The sequence below is a fragment of the Ursus americanus genome, chromosome 15 (assembly GCF_024610735.1).
Source record: "Ursus americanus isolate L20-20 chromosome 15, mUrsAme1.1.p, whole genome shotgun sequence".
Lineage (NCBI taxonomy): Eukaryota > Metazoa > Chordata > Mammalia > Carnivora > Ursidae > Ursus > Ursus americanus.
This window is the reverse complement of record NC_142141.1, coordinates 49,525,217-49,538,261: the sequence shown is the minus strand read 5'-3', so window position 1 is coordinate 49,538,261 and position 13,045 is coordinate 49,525,217. Positions and strand designations below refer to the sequence as shown.

At 32.6% G+C, this 13,045-nt stretch overlaps 1 protein-coding gene across 2 annotated transcripts in view; it reads right to left on the bottom strand.

Annotated features, from left to right (window-relative positions):
• Positions 1-8,600, bottom strand: part of CDH18 (cadherin 18) — a 311,962-nt gene extending 303,362 nt beyond the window's left edge. For both annotated transcript variants that reach the window (XM_045787406.2, XM_045787408.2), the window contains exon 1: positions 8,121-8,600. In XM_045787406.2, the coding sequence (XP_045643362.1) occupies positions 8,121-8,348 (228 nt within the window). In that variant the 5' untranslated portion in view covers positions 8,349-8,600. The remainder of the gene's footprint in view (positions 1-8,120) is intronic.
• Between the last annotated feature and the right edge of the window lie 4,445 nt (positions 8,601-13,045).

Below are 13,045 nucleotides of genomic sequence, written 5' to 3'. Positions count from 1 at the left end.
TGAGAAAGAAATGGGACAGTTATATTTCAGAAGTACATTGAACCCAAAATCAGATTCATATTATAACTTCCATGGATGGTTGACCATTTTTCCTTTTGGGCCCCCTTTTCAATTAAAATGATAAAATCTGTTTATAATTATATTGATATAAAGACTAATGTAATACAGCCTGAATGATATTTATTTTCATATTTTCTTCTGATTTGAAAATGCATTAGAACATTTTCTGGGCCCTTTAAGTATCATGAACCCTATTGATGATGCCAACTATAACTAATAGACAATTTAGCCCTGGCGAAAATTGTTTCTAGGCATTGCCAAAGCTCTCAGGGATGAAAGTCACCTCTGGTTTAGCACCACTGATACACACACACACACACACACACACACACACACAGATGGATATGTTTATATAGCAATATAAAGTTCACAATGTGAATAAATATAAATGTCATGGCCATGGCATATGTATTTTGACCTTTAAAAAATTGTCAGTGTAACATTAAGAAATGCATTAATTAACTTAAACATTTTTAAGTTATATTTAAATAAAATATTACATATTCTCTAAAAATGTAATTAACCTTAATGAAATCTGACTTCTTAAAAAAAAAGATTCTAAATCTCTACAAATTAAATGAAATATACACCAAATCAAAATCCTCTTTCATGCATCCAATTTCTTGTACAACTTGATCTAACTAGTTAAATTTCCATGATAATTATTTGAAAAGTTCCATATCCATATAGAACTGTGTGTCATAATTAATTTCACATGACATCATGCCATCACATTGTCATCTGTATAAAATTCAAATGTCATGTTTTGATACACGAAGTTTTCCATTTCAAGGAAGTTATGTTAAAAATGTTCATACAATTATCATCTTGACAATATTAGATGACAATTGGGACCTTTCCCTGCTGCACACTTAATTCTTAATTCAGAACTCATAATGACATTAAAGATATCATACATTCTTTTCTGAAAAGCTTGAACCTTCCCTATCCTTTCTACGTGATTTATTCTCTTTTTAACCTCAAAATCATTTATTTAATTTGAAACTACAGCATTTCATATTAAAAGAGATTTGAAGGTTCTCTTTTAAAGAAAGAAAAAATATAGAATGATGGCAATAATAGTGATGATGAGAGAAGAATTTCATGCACTGTTTATTAGAAACTGATTCTCATTAAAGAATCAGATACCTTACAATTCCTTCTTTGGCACTGCCATTACTAATCCTGTGAACAAGTGGTCACTTAACTGTTTTGAGCATTGTTGCTTTCTATTACTTGAAAAATTTGGCAATATGGTTTCTTAGCTCCCTTATTTTACTAAAATTCCTTGCTTAGCTTCTACTTGTTTGTTGTTCTTATTAAAGCAGTTTGAGAATAATTGTATAATCTATACTCATCTATTCAGGGTAGGATGCAGATAGGGAGGGGAGAGAGTGGTAGAATTTCAGTAACTAAAATCTTAACAGATGTAAGCAATAGCTTCTACATGTTATGGTTTATATCTAGAAAAACTTCTAATAGGTATAAACAGAGCAGATACACCATAAATGTAGGAAAGGGAAGATGGAGAATATAATTCATTTGCTTATTCTGAAAAATTCTGTGTTTTCATTAACCTTTATTATAAAATGTACCTTTAATATCAATAGAGCCCTACACCTAAATATAAAATTGTGAATAAATTAAATATCTTAGCCTAAAATGCATTGCTAAGTAGAAACACACTTTTTAGTCTCTTACCTCTTATTTATGATTTTTGTTCCATTCTCCTTAATTATCAAAAAATGCAATGCAAAAAATATCCACTTACAGATATCCCGGAAAACCAGAGTTTCCTTTATTTTTTATATAAGAATGCCTGGCTAGCTAAAGAAGTAACCTTCTATAATGTTATTCAAATGAAAATAATACATATTTATGTAGCAAAGCATATAGCTAATCACGAGCAGTTACCACTGGAAATATATGAGGCCTATTGCAAGCAGTTGTGCAGTAACAGACATTATTTGCAATGCATATTTTTAGGTAAATTCTACCAATTACATATGTTTAAATATTTCTAATATAAACTAGTTAGAGTCAATACACCTTGCAATTACAACCTACACATTTAGGATACAATCTATTAGGAAACATGACACAGACATAAAACAGCCAATAGCAAGTAGCTAAAAACCAGAAATTCAAATGTATTCTAAGTTATAATTTCTGGTCTCTAACATAAGCATTTCCACTTTCACACCATTTTTTAAATTTAATAAGTAATATTTTCTAATATACATGATAAACTATATATGTTAAGGCCTGAAGAATGTATTTTTATCTACTGTCACTAATTCTGAACACCAATAACCTCAAATTTCAGAAGACTCCAAGTCAAATGCAAATATGGTTTAGTCAAGGGGCACCTGGGTGGCTCAGTTGGTTGAGTGTCTGCCTTTGGCTCAGATCAGGAGGGGGTCTCTGGGATTGAGCCCCACATCGGGCTCCTTGCTCAATGGGGAGTCTGCTTCTCCCTCTTCCTCTGCCCCATCCCCCACTCACGTTCTCTCTCTCACTCTCTCTCTCTCTCAAATAAATCAATAAAATCTTTAAAAAATACATGGTTTAGTCAAAGAATGCTAGGACTTCCTTGTCTCTCTGATTCTAGCCATTCAGACAGGTGAAATGAAATATTGCCTTATGTCTGTCAGAATGGCTAGAATCAAAAGGAAAAGAATAGCAAGTGTTGGTAAGGATTTGTAGAAAAAGGAACCCTCCTGCACTATTGGTGTGGATGTAAACTGGCGCAGTCACTGTGGAAAAGAGTATGGAGATTCCCCAAAAAATTTAAAAAAGAATGACCATATGATCCAGTAATTACACTAGTAGGTATTTACCCAAAGAAAGCAAAAACACTAATTCAAAGAGATATATGCACTCCTCTGTTTATTCAGCATTATTTACAATAGCAAGGATATGGAAGCAGTTCAAGTGGTTGATGAATAAATGGGTAAGAAAGATGTGGTCTATGTACGAAGGAATATTACTCAGTCATAAAAATTGAGATCTTGCCATGTGCAACAACATGGGTGGACCTAGACGGTATAATGCAAGTGAAATAAGTAAAACAGAGAAAGACAAATACCATATGTTTTCTCTCATATATGGAATTAAAAAAAAATGAACAAAGAAAAAAGAGATCAACAAACAAATGAAGAAGTGACAAATACAGAGAACAAACTGGTAGTTGACAGAAGAGAGGTAGATGACAGGATGTGTAAAATAAAGGGTGAGGTTTTTTTTTTTTTTTAATATTTTACTTATTTACTTGAGAGAAAGAGCGAGAGAGCAAGCCGGGGGAGAGGCAGGGGGAAAGGAGAAGCAGGTTCCCCAACAACCAGGAAGCCCAACATGGGACTTGATCTCAGAACCCCAGGATCATGACCTGAGCCAAAGGCAGATGCTTAACCATCTGAGCCACCAAGGTGCCCCATAAAATAAAGGGTATTAGGAGTACTCTTGTCATGATGAGCACTGAGTAATGCATAGAACCATTGAATCGTTATATTGTAAAACTAAAATTAGTATAACACTATATGTTAATTTTACATCAACAAAGAAAATATTGAGGGAAAAACCAAAGAACAACAACAACAAAATACCAGGAATTACTATGTTAAAATAATACATTTTTATAAAGCAGAAATTATAAACAAAGTTTAAAGACAAATGGCAACTGTGAAAAAACTATTGATAATTTATATCATTGGTGAGGAATTATTGCACCTATTATATAAAGAACTATTAGTATTGATAAGTTAAAGAGTCTAATAAAAGAATATAATATCAAGAGACATGAACAGTTAGTTAAAAAAATATCTGTATCCCTCAAATATGAAATGATGGCCAATTTCACTCATAAAAAGAGAAATATAAATTAAATGTACACAAAAATACTATTTTTCACCTATTATATTTGCAAAATTCCAAGTTTTACAATCCTATTATTGGCAATGCTGTAGAGAAACAGTCACTTTTCTACATTAGGGAATGAAGTACAAAATACTACAGTACCTATGGAGGGGAATCTAGTAATATCTATCAAAAGTAAAGATTTATTGATCTGAATCGGAATCTCACTTTTGGAAATTTCTCCTACAGACATACCTATATGTACGTTAAATGTCTGTAGAAGAACACTCATTATATAATTTTATGAAATAGCAGCAAAGAACAACAATAAAAATTAAAACACCAGAGTTAATAAACATTCATTAAAATATCTAGGGGGGAGTGGTACCCCAGTGAAAATGGTGAAGTCAAAAATCTCACCATTTGAAAATTTCAAAATTTTCAAAAACTCTCTCCCTTATAAAAGCAATTATTAGTGAGATTTTTGTTTTAATAATTCCGAATAATTATCACAACCATTAACATGGCTATAAAAGTTTATAGCTCATGGAGCACTTTCCATGAATTACCATTTGATCATTACAATAGGCACTGAGATAGATACTGTATGTGTCAAGGTGAAGTAGTCTAGAACTTGCTTCTGAAGCATTGACAGTACACCAGTGAGGCAGACATCTTAACTAGGAGCTCACAAACATTTCCTGCAAATGCCATTAATAAATATGTTACAACTTTGGGTAACTTACATTCTCTGGCCACCTCTTTACTCTAACATTGTAGCTTGACAATAGCCATATACAATACATATATACATAAGTGTGGCTGTATTTTAAAAAAACACATTAGTCATGGAAACTGAAATTTGAATTTCATATAATTTCCATATGTCACAAAAATTATTTTTAAACAATTCAAGAATTTAAAAATGAAAACAAACAACCCAAAACTCGTTTAGTATGTAGGCAATACCCAAATGTGCACAGGCTGAATTTGGCACACAGACCATAGTTTAACTGACTTAACTGACCCATGATCTAAACCATAAACTAAACTTTATAGTTGGATTAGTATCAGGCATATTCAACAGTGTTTCTCAGTTTTACCTTTAAGGTAACAGAAATACAGGGAATTAAAGAGACTTGCCAGCTATAATACAGATAATAAGCAGAGAAGCTATAACTCAACCCTAGCTCTTTACTTACTAATCATTGGTATCTCATGAAGAATATGAGATCTAAATGAGTCTACTCCAATGACAGGTGTTTGTGGATGGCATAAATTTTAGAATTTGTGTGATAGCTTATATAAAATTATATCCTCAGCTATAATGGGGATTAATTCAGCACTGGTCATGTAAAAATCAAGTTTTTTTACATGATTTTTGGAAAAGAAAAAATGCTTTAATATTATAATGACATTACTATCTAATTTGTTCTAGGAAGAAAGGACTTACTTTCTAACCAGTGTGCTATTATATTTTTCCTATCTTAATCCTTCAAATATTTAAAAAAATTCTTTAAGTCCATGAGATATATAAAAAGGTCTTTAATAATTCCATGAGATCAAATACATGAAATATATCCATGCCAGTTTTGTTATTTGATCTTTCATGGCCATTACCATCAGGAAGAAAAATGGTTTATCAGTTTTATATATATACCTGCATATATACATGTAAAATTATATGTATGTATAATGTGCATATATATTATGCATGTATATGTATAGTTGTACTATTCACCATTAGAAATAGCTCTAGGATCATGGTCTTAGCCACATACAAACACCTTAGTAGTGAACAATATATATTGACTACTCTCAACAAAATAAATGTCTTCATAACAATCCAATCATTGACTAAGAAAACACTAAAAAATTATAAGAAATATATGAAAAGTTGGTATGTATCAAAACTATTTAGGGGCTTGAGCCCTAATCAAAAGCCCAATTAAAGTTGTTTTATAATGTGAAACATAACTGCAGATATACAGAATTATAATCAAGAACTCAAGGATAATTTAAAATAAATTTACATAATACATCTATAAAATACTATTTTAATACAAAAACTGCATTGCATGACTACTAATTATTTCTACTGACAAAACTGCTGTCATTTCTGTGGCAGAAAAGGTCTAAGTCGATAATTTTCAGTTCTTTGGAGGAGTTCTTTTTCATGCTCATAGTAATTGTAATGATTCTATTTTTTATCTATAAGAGCTAAGAAAATACATAGCTGGTTCCTTATGAATGCATTTGTAAGTGTGAAATATAAATTCACTTCTTGAACAAATTAAAATAAAGGGGGAAAAGGTGTTATTTTAAGCACATATGGATTGAACTTTGTAGTCTTTAAAAAAATCAGTTATGTTTTTATGCATGTATATAGTAATAGGTGAGTGGAAAGAATCTATGCAATCAAGTCCCAATTTCTCATAAAGGAAGATTAGAATAGAGTAGAAAGATTGAGTGGATGAGGTCAGATAGTGAATAAGAGAACCACATCCTCAGGTATGACCCTTTATATTTGTCCACTGATACTATAAACAATAGAACAGATACCAATTTCTACAGAACCTCCACAAACATGAACAACTTCATAGACCTCCACCCCTGCCTGGTGAGTAACAAGCTCTCAACCATATGTTCATTGGCACTCAAGCCCAGAAAGAATGTTTGAAATTAATTTACCTGTTACAGCTTCTTTTACCAAACAAGATGATGCAAGAGGAAATGGAAGTTGTCTGATCTGTTCCTTTCCAGCAATTTTTTTTTCAGTTAGATTGAAATGACAAGAAATATACATCACAGAATATTTATAAAAATAAAATATGTTTTCCTTTTGGTATACACCGAAAGGGGGGAGATTTTTTATTTCTTATTTTTCTTTTTTTCAAGGATAATAAATTACTATAGAAAAGTATTTTGAAGTTCATAAGCAAAATAACTTTCAAGTAATTCAGTATATTTTTATTTCAGCACTTTTGTTTCCATTTACTTTATGGAATACTTTGTGGGAAAAAAAAGGAAATGATGAAGATGAGTTGCTTCGTCTCATTTTAATATGCATATAAGAAAATGATAGAATTGTTTCAGACCTTTTTTACTACCACATTCTGACTCTGCAGCTCCTGCTGGCTCTGGAAACTACAGCTGCAACCCAGTGCCTCCCTGTTGGATGAGGAGTAAGCAGATGGCTTGTGATCCTGCACTGCCTACACATGAGGGAAGCACCATGGCTTGGATGGAGTACTTTTTTTTTTTTTTTTTTTGTACTAGCAGTGCTAAAGTGCAAATAAACAGTCAAGCAGGGAGATGGAAATCACTGAACCTGCAGTCATAGAGATTCTACTTCTGTGCTTACTGTTTCTCCCAGAGGTACTGAACAAACCTAAATGGCTGCTTCCAATGATCCGTAATTCATCAGAAGGTCTCTCCATCTCCCACTCTAGTCTCTACCCTGGAGCCTACATGACACATGGCTAAGCTGTCCCTTATTACTGAGCACACAATTTCCTAACGGGTTTGATAAGCCATTAAACTGTCTTGTATTTTCGAGAGAAAGGGAAATTGGTCTGAAGTTACTGATTATCTTATCAACTTCCTTCTTTTGGAATGTTAACAAAATCTGTACATCTTGTATATATTGAATGTATATTTAAAATACACCAGCATTTTTAGGGAAATTAATTTGGGGAATTGAAGAAAAATATACATGTGTTTTTGAAAGATGACTTAAATTCAAATACAATTTCTGTAACTATTAATAAAAATAAATCAGATGTCACAAAAAAGTGTGCTCTTTTTGCTTCATGTGACTTAGCAATAGATTAAAACATGTAAATATCAATGCACCAATAAACAACTTTGTGAATTCCAATATAACTTCATGGTAATAAAGAAAAAATTACTCAGTTGTGTGTTCAATTAAATATTTCCATTCTATACAAAAGAATGTAAACAGTAATACACTGGTGAGGAACATTCAGTCCAGCGTGGATGGACTAATGTTTATGGAGAGATGACATGACTGGTAAAGTTCATTTTTTTTTTTAACGGTCATTATTTTAAACCATTTAGTATAAGTAATAGTATTCTATAGCATATTTCATTCTACTTTCCATGTTTTTTCAAAACCAACCAACCCCACTCTATTCTTACCCCATAATTTCTTAGAATAGGAAAAAAAAGTAACAAAAACTTACTTTTCCAACATACTGAGGATCTGGTCCCATATGTTCTTCTAAAACGAAGAACTGATTCCAAACCCATCCCCGTTTGGGACGATGGTGGACTTCGGTTTCACTTTCAATATGTTTGGTCTGGTTTCTGGTCACCTTGATGGAGCTGTGGTGAGCAGTTCCATAACACCTCTGCACAAAACAGAGACACACTAGGACTGGACAGATGGAAGATGTGCTCGTAATTTTCATTGTTAAGATAGCTTTCCAGTTCACAGTCTCCTTTCTTTTCCTTGTTAGTTATAAATGCTTAGTGTGCATTCAAGAGAGACGCCAGAGCATCTTTTGAAAGGACAGTCCAAAGTAAATTGTTTAGCGTGTCCATGATTTAACTGCCCATCAGGGAAAGGTCAGACTACATTTACATCCTGAACCACTTGGAGAATCAAAGCTGTAGTTGTCTGATTCCAAATTTTCACAGTAAGTGAACACGGACAACCATTTTCTACCTAATGGAAAGAGAAAAAATGATATATATTACAAAACATGGTAAATTTAAGTATTTGATCTGAACGCAAATTATACTGTTTTGTAGTATGATGCTGATAAGTAAAGAATATATATAAATTCTCTTGGAAATGCATGTAAACATGCATTTACATAGTCATGCATAAGCCTGCATACTGCATACATATTTATAAGGACCTCCTTATCTGTACTGTTCTCATTATTTAAAAACAAATTTATAATATATATATATATATATTTGTATTCTAAAAGAATTTATATATTTGAATATTTGTGCATATATATGTATATATGCATATTTGTATATTTATACATGAGTGTGTATATAAAATCCTTTGAAACAATAGAAATGCAGCCCTAGGAAGTGCAGAAATGCTCAGAAACTTAACCATGAGTATCTGCACATGTATAATATGATCTCTTACAATATGTGATCTATTAGGCACTCCATAGTAAGTGTAAATTTTGTTTGCTTTTGGGTTTATTTTGTTTTTTTGTTAAATGTGATACAAATTTACAACACATTCTATACTTGGACTACATGCTACATGTGACTCACTGTACTTCAACAAAATACTCAAAATACTTTAGGATTGAAAAACTGTCATAGATCAATCAAGTAGGTACTTGAATTGCTTAGAAAGTACAATAGAAGAAAATAACGCACAGCAGAAAAGAAGGTGGCTGAAAAAAAAGTATGCAATTTAAAATAACTCCATACATGGGGATCAGATTGGCACAGATGAATATGAGTGAGAGAGCATCAACTGGCTGAATTATAGCTTGATTGGATTTTGAAAGGCCTGCAGATAATCCTCTAGGGTGTGGTCTTCACATATCGGTAAAACAGATTTCAAGCTAGGGGATAACATTACACATAATTCTAGCAGCTATGTAAAGAAACGTAAAAGGAACAAAAGAATGGTGGCAAAAAGAGCAGGAGGAGATGCTTTGATTTTTAAATAAGAAATACTGAAGACTTGGACTTAGATTTTAGTACAATTGGACAATATAGCAAAACTTAGGAAACATTTCTGTAAGGGAAGAGACAGGAGAAGAGAAAAAAAGTTGACCCAATTATTAGCTTATAAAAAACATGAAACTGTGTAGCAAATTTTGCTGTATTTTTATATGTGTGATTTATTTACTTTTTTAAAGATTTTATTTATTTATTTGACAGAGAGAAAGAGAGAGCACAAAACGGGGGAGTGGCAGGCAGAGAGGGAGGGAGAAGCAGGCTCTCCACTGAGCAGGGAGCCTGATGAGGGGCTTGATCCCAGCTCCTGGGATCATGACCTGCGCAGAAGGTAGACGCTTAACCAACTAAACCACCCAGGCACCCCTATGTGTGTGTTTTAATATGTGTTTAGAAAAAAAAAAATTGGATTCAAGATTATGGCTGCTCTAGCTAGTAAAAATATTAGATGAATCACTTTCTCATTTGATAAAATTCACCCCTGTACACCAATGCAAACTGAAATGTAGATCTGAATGAATTACAAGGTGGATGACATGATGATATAAAGATTTAACAAACTGAACATAAATAAGTAGCCATAGGATAATTCTTTCACACAATTGAGAAAAATATTTATAACAAGTAGGGAATGAAAAAAAATCTCACATGAGAATTAGATTTTGGTGCTTTTCTCTATCAGTACCTCTCCCCATAAATTATGGTTAATAGTTATGCTTTCTGGGGCGCCTGGGTGGCACAGCGGTTAAGCATCTGCCTTCGGCTCAGGGCTTGATCCCGGCGTTGTGGGATCGAGCCCCACATCAGGCTCCTCCGCTATAAGCCTGCTTCTTCCTCTCCCACTCCCCCTGCTTGTGTTCCCTCTCTCGCTGTCTGTCTCTATCTCTGTCAAATAAATAAATAAAATCTTTAAAAAAAAAAAGTTATGCTTTCTTACCATTTGTGCAAGAATTGTATTGGATTAGAACTAGGATTTAATTTTAATTATCTGGTAAATATAACTTGAAGTTTGCAATATTTTATGGAAGCAAAGATAAATATTTCACTGATTAAAATTAAAAATGACTCAAAACCTCTATTTTTTTCTTTTAATTTGTTTTTACTTTTTTTTGATGGGCCAAAAACCTTAAGAGACATCACATCATAGAAGATATACAGGTAACAAAGAAGCATAAGAAAAGATAGTCTATATCACATGCCATCAGGCAAATGCAAATTCAAACAATGATAAGATACCCTACATACCTATTATAATGGTAAAAATCTGGAACACTGACAATATCAATATTTATGAGAATGAAGAGCAACAGGAATTCTCATTCATGAGTGGTGGGAATGCAAAATAGCAATACTTTGGAAGTTCATTTGGTGAACATACTCTTACTACACAACCAACAATTGTACTTCTTGCTATTTACCCCAAAGAGTTGAAAACTTATGTCTACACAAAAACCCGCCTGCAAATACTTAAAGCAACTTTGTTCATAATTGCCAAAACTTGGAAGACCAAGATGTCCTTCAGTAGGTGAATTCATAAATAAACTGTGGTCCAACCAGACAGTGGAATATTCTTCAGCACTACAAGGAAATGAGCTATCAAATCATGAAAAGACATGGAGGTAACTTAAATGCATATGACTAAATGAAAGAAGTCAATCTAACATATTTTTAAAAAATACCATTGTAGCTGTAACATGAGAGCCCTGGAAAGAAAGTCAGAATAAACCAGGTTTTCTTTCCTTTTTTTCCCAACAATGTACTTAGTGTACAAACGTATGAATTATCTAATTTCTTTGAGTCTCAATTTTCTCATTTACCAAAATTTGTGGTTTGAATAATTGATTTTAATATTCTTTCCAGTCTAATAAATTATTTGGATAATTTTATATATTTTTTTATGTACCAACAGATAATTTTCAAGTCACAGATTTCAAAAAAGAAACTTTACTCGTTCTTCTTAGAAGTCAAGTTGATGAATATATAGAAGGTGATATCTTAATACTTTCACACCATTTGGTGTGATTTTTAAATGAAATTAACATCTTTGCCCTTTATACTAAGTTGTTTAACAAAGCATAATTCATGAGTGAAGGTGAAGAAAGTGGTTTTTGTAATGCATTACAGATATGCAGAATGAGTGTGTTCTTTACAGTATTGATCTTGTCTGGCATTTCAAAAATATATAAATGCATTTTAATCTACAAATGTGTCTTTAGAATCTCTACTATGGTAATTATAAAGTGATAAGGCTCTGGGGAATGAAAGAACAAATGTAAATATTACTACTGTACTTTTATAAGTAATTTCATTTACTTTGAGAAGACAGAACTCCAAATATAAAAAGCTGCTCTACTTCAAAAAATCCATCCCTGCATAGGTTAGAAAGAATTAAAACACAAATTATAATAAAATATTGAGACTGACACAGTAGAAATATGTTGCAGACATCTGCCATTTTCTGATTAAGTAGCACTCAAACACCTTTCTGACTTTCATGGAACAATCCAATATAGGAACTCTGATAAACAGAGCCCTTTCACCTCTGAACACTTAGGGATCTGACACTTTCTTCTTACAACCTTTTAGTTAGAATTTATACCTATGACATATGCATGTTAATTATATGCTCCAGCACCCTGAAACAAATGATGGATGAATGGAGAGACAATTGAGAAATTTTTCACAGTGGTGGTCAGGTCCTCAAGGTCCGGGATGTAGTGGATGTGAATCTAGCAGCCTTGTGGGGAGTCCAGTGGCAGATGCATGAATTAAGAAGCATTCTAGCTACACAGTTTCAGCGGTGAGTACATGACATTGTTTCTTACTACCTAACTTTTGGTTCCCACTTCACAAACCTGATTTTTTAGCCTTCATCAATTTTGATGGCTGCATAATATTTTTCCAAGGAAACAATATTCTTAGAGAAATGGATTCTCACATTTATCCCAAATGTTACTTCTTGTAACATATGCCTTTCACTGGATTTTTTTTTACCAATTGGTTCTTAACTTATAAACTTGGAAGTCTAAAGAGGTCTAGAGAATGCCTTTTGTTTCATTTTTTAAAAAGAAAGTTTTCTTTGTCCTTTTTCTTATTTTGAAAATGTCTTTCTAAAAAAAAAAATACTCTGTCGACTTTATTTCATGAATTTACCATTCCAGTCTCCATATGTGACGGGTGACATGTGATATTTCACATATTCAAAAAACCTAGAATTACAATTGCCACCAAGTTCTAAACTAGCATTATATATTACTTGGTAGGATTTATCTGACTTTGCATAGAGCAAGTCTAGCTTAAACAGAAAATGTCAAAGAAGATAAAGTATAATGGAAAGTCCGTATTGTTTGGAATTACTTTCAATGTGAGATATATAAAGACATCTTGTGTGGAGAAGTAAATAAAAGTCAATGGGAACATGATGCTCAATCCATATAAGCGGGGT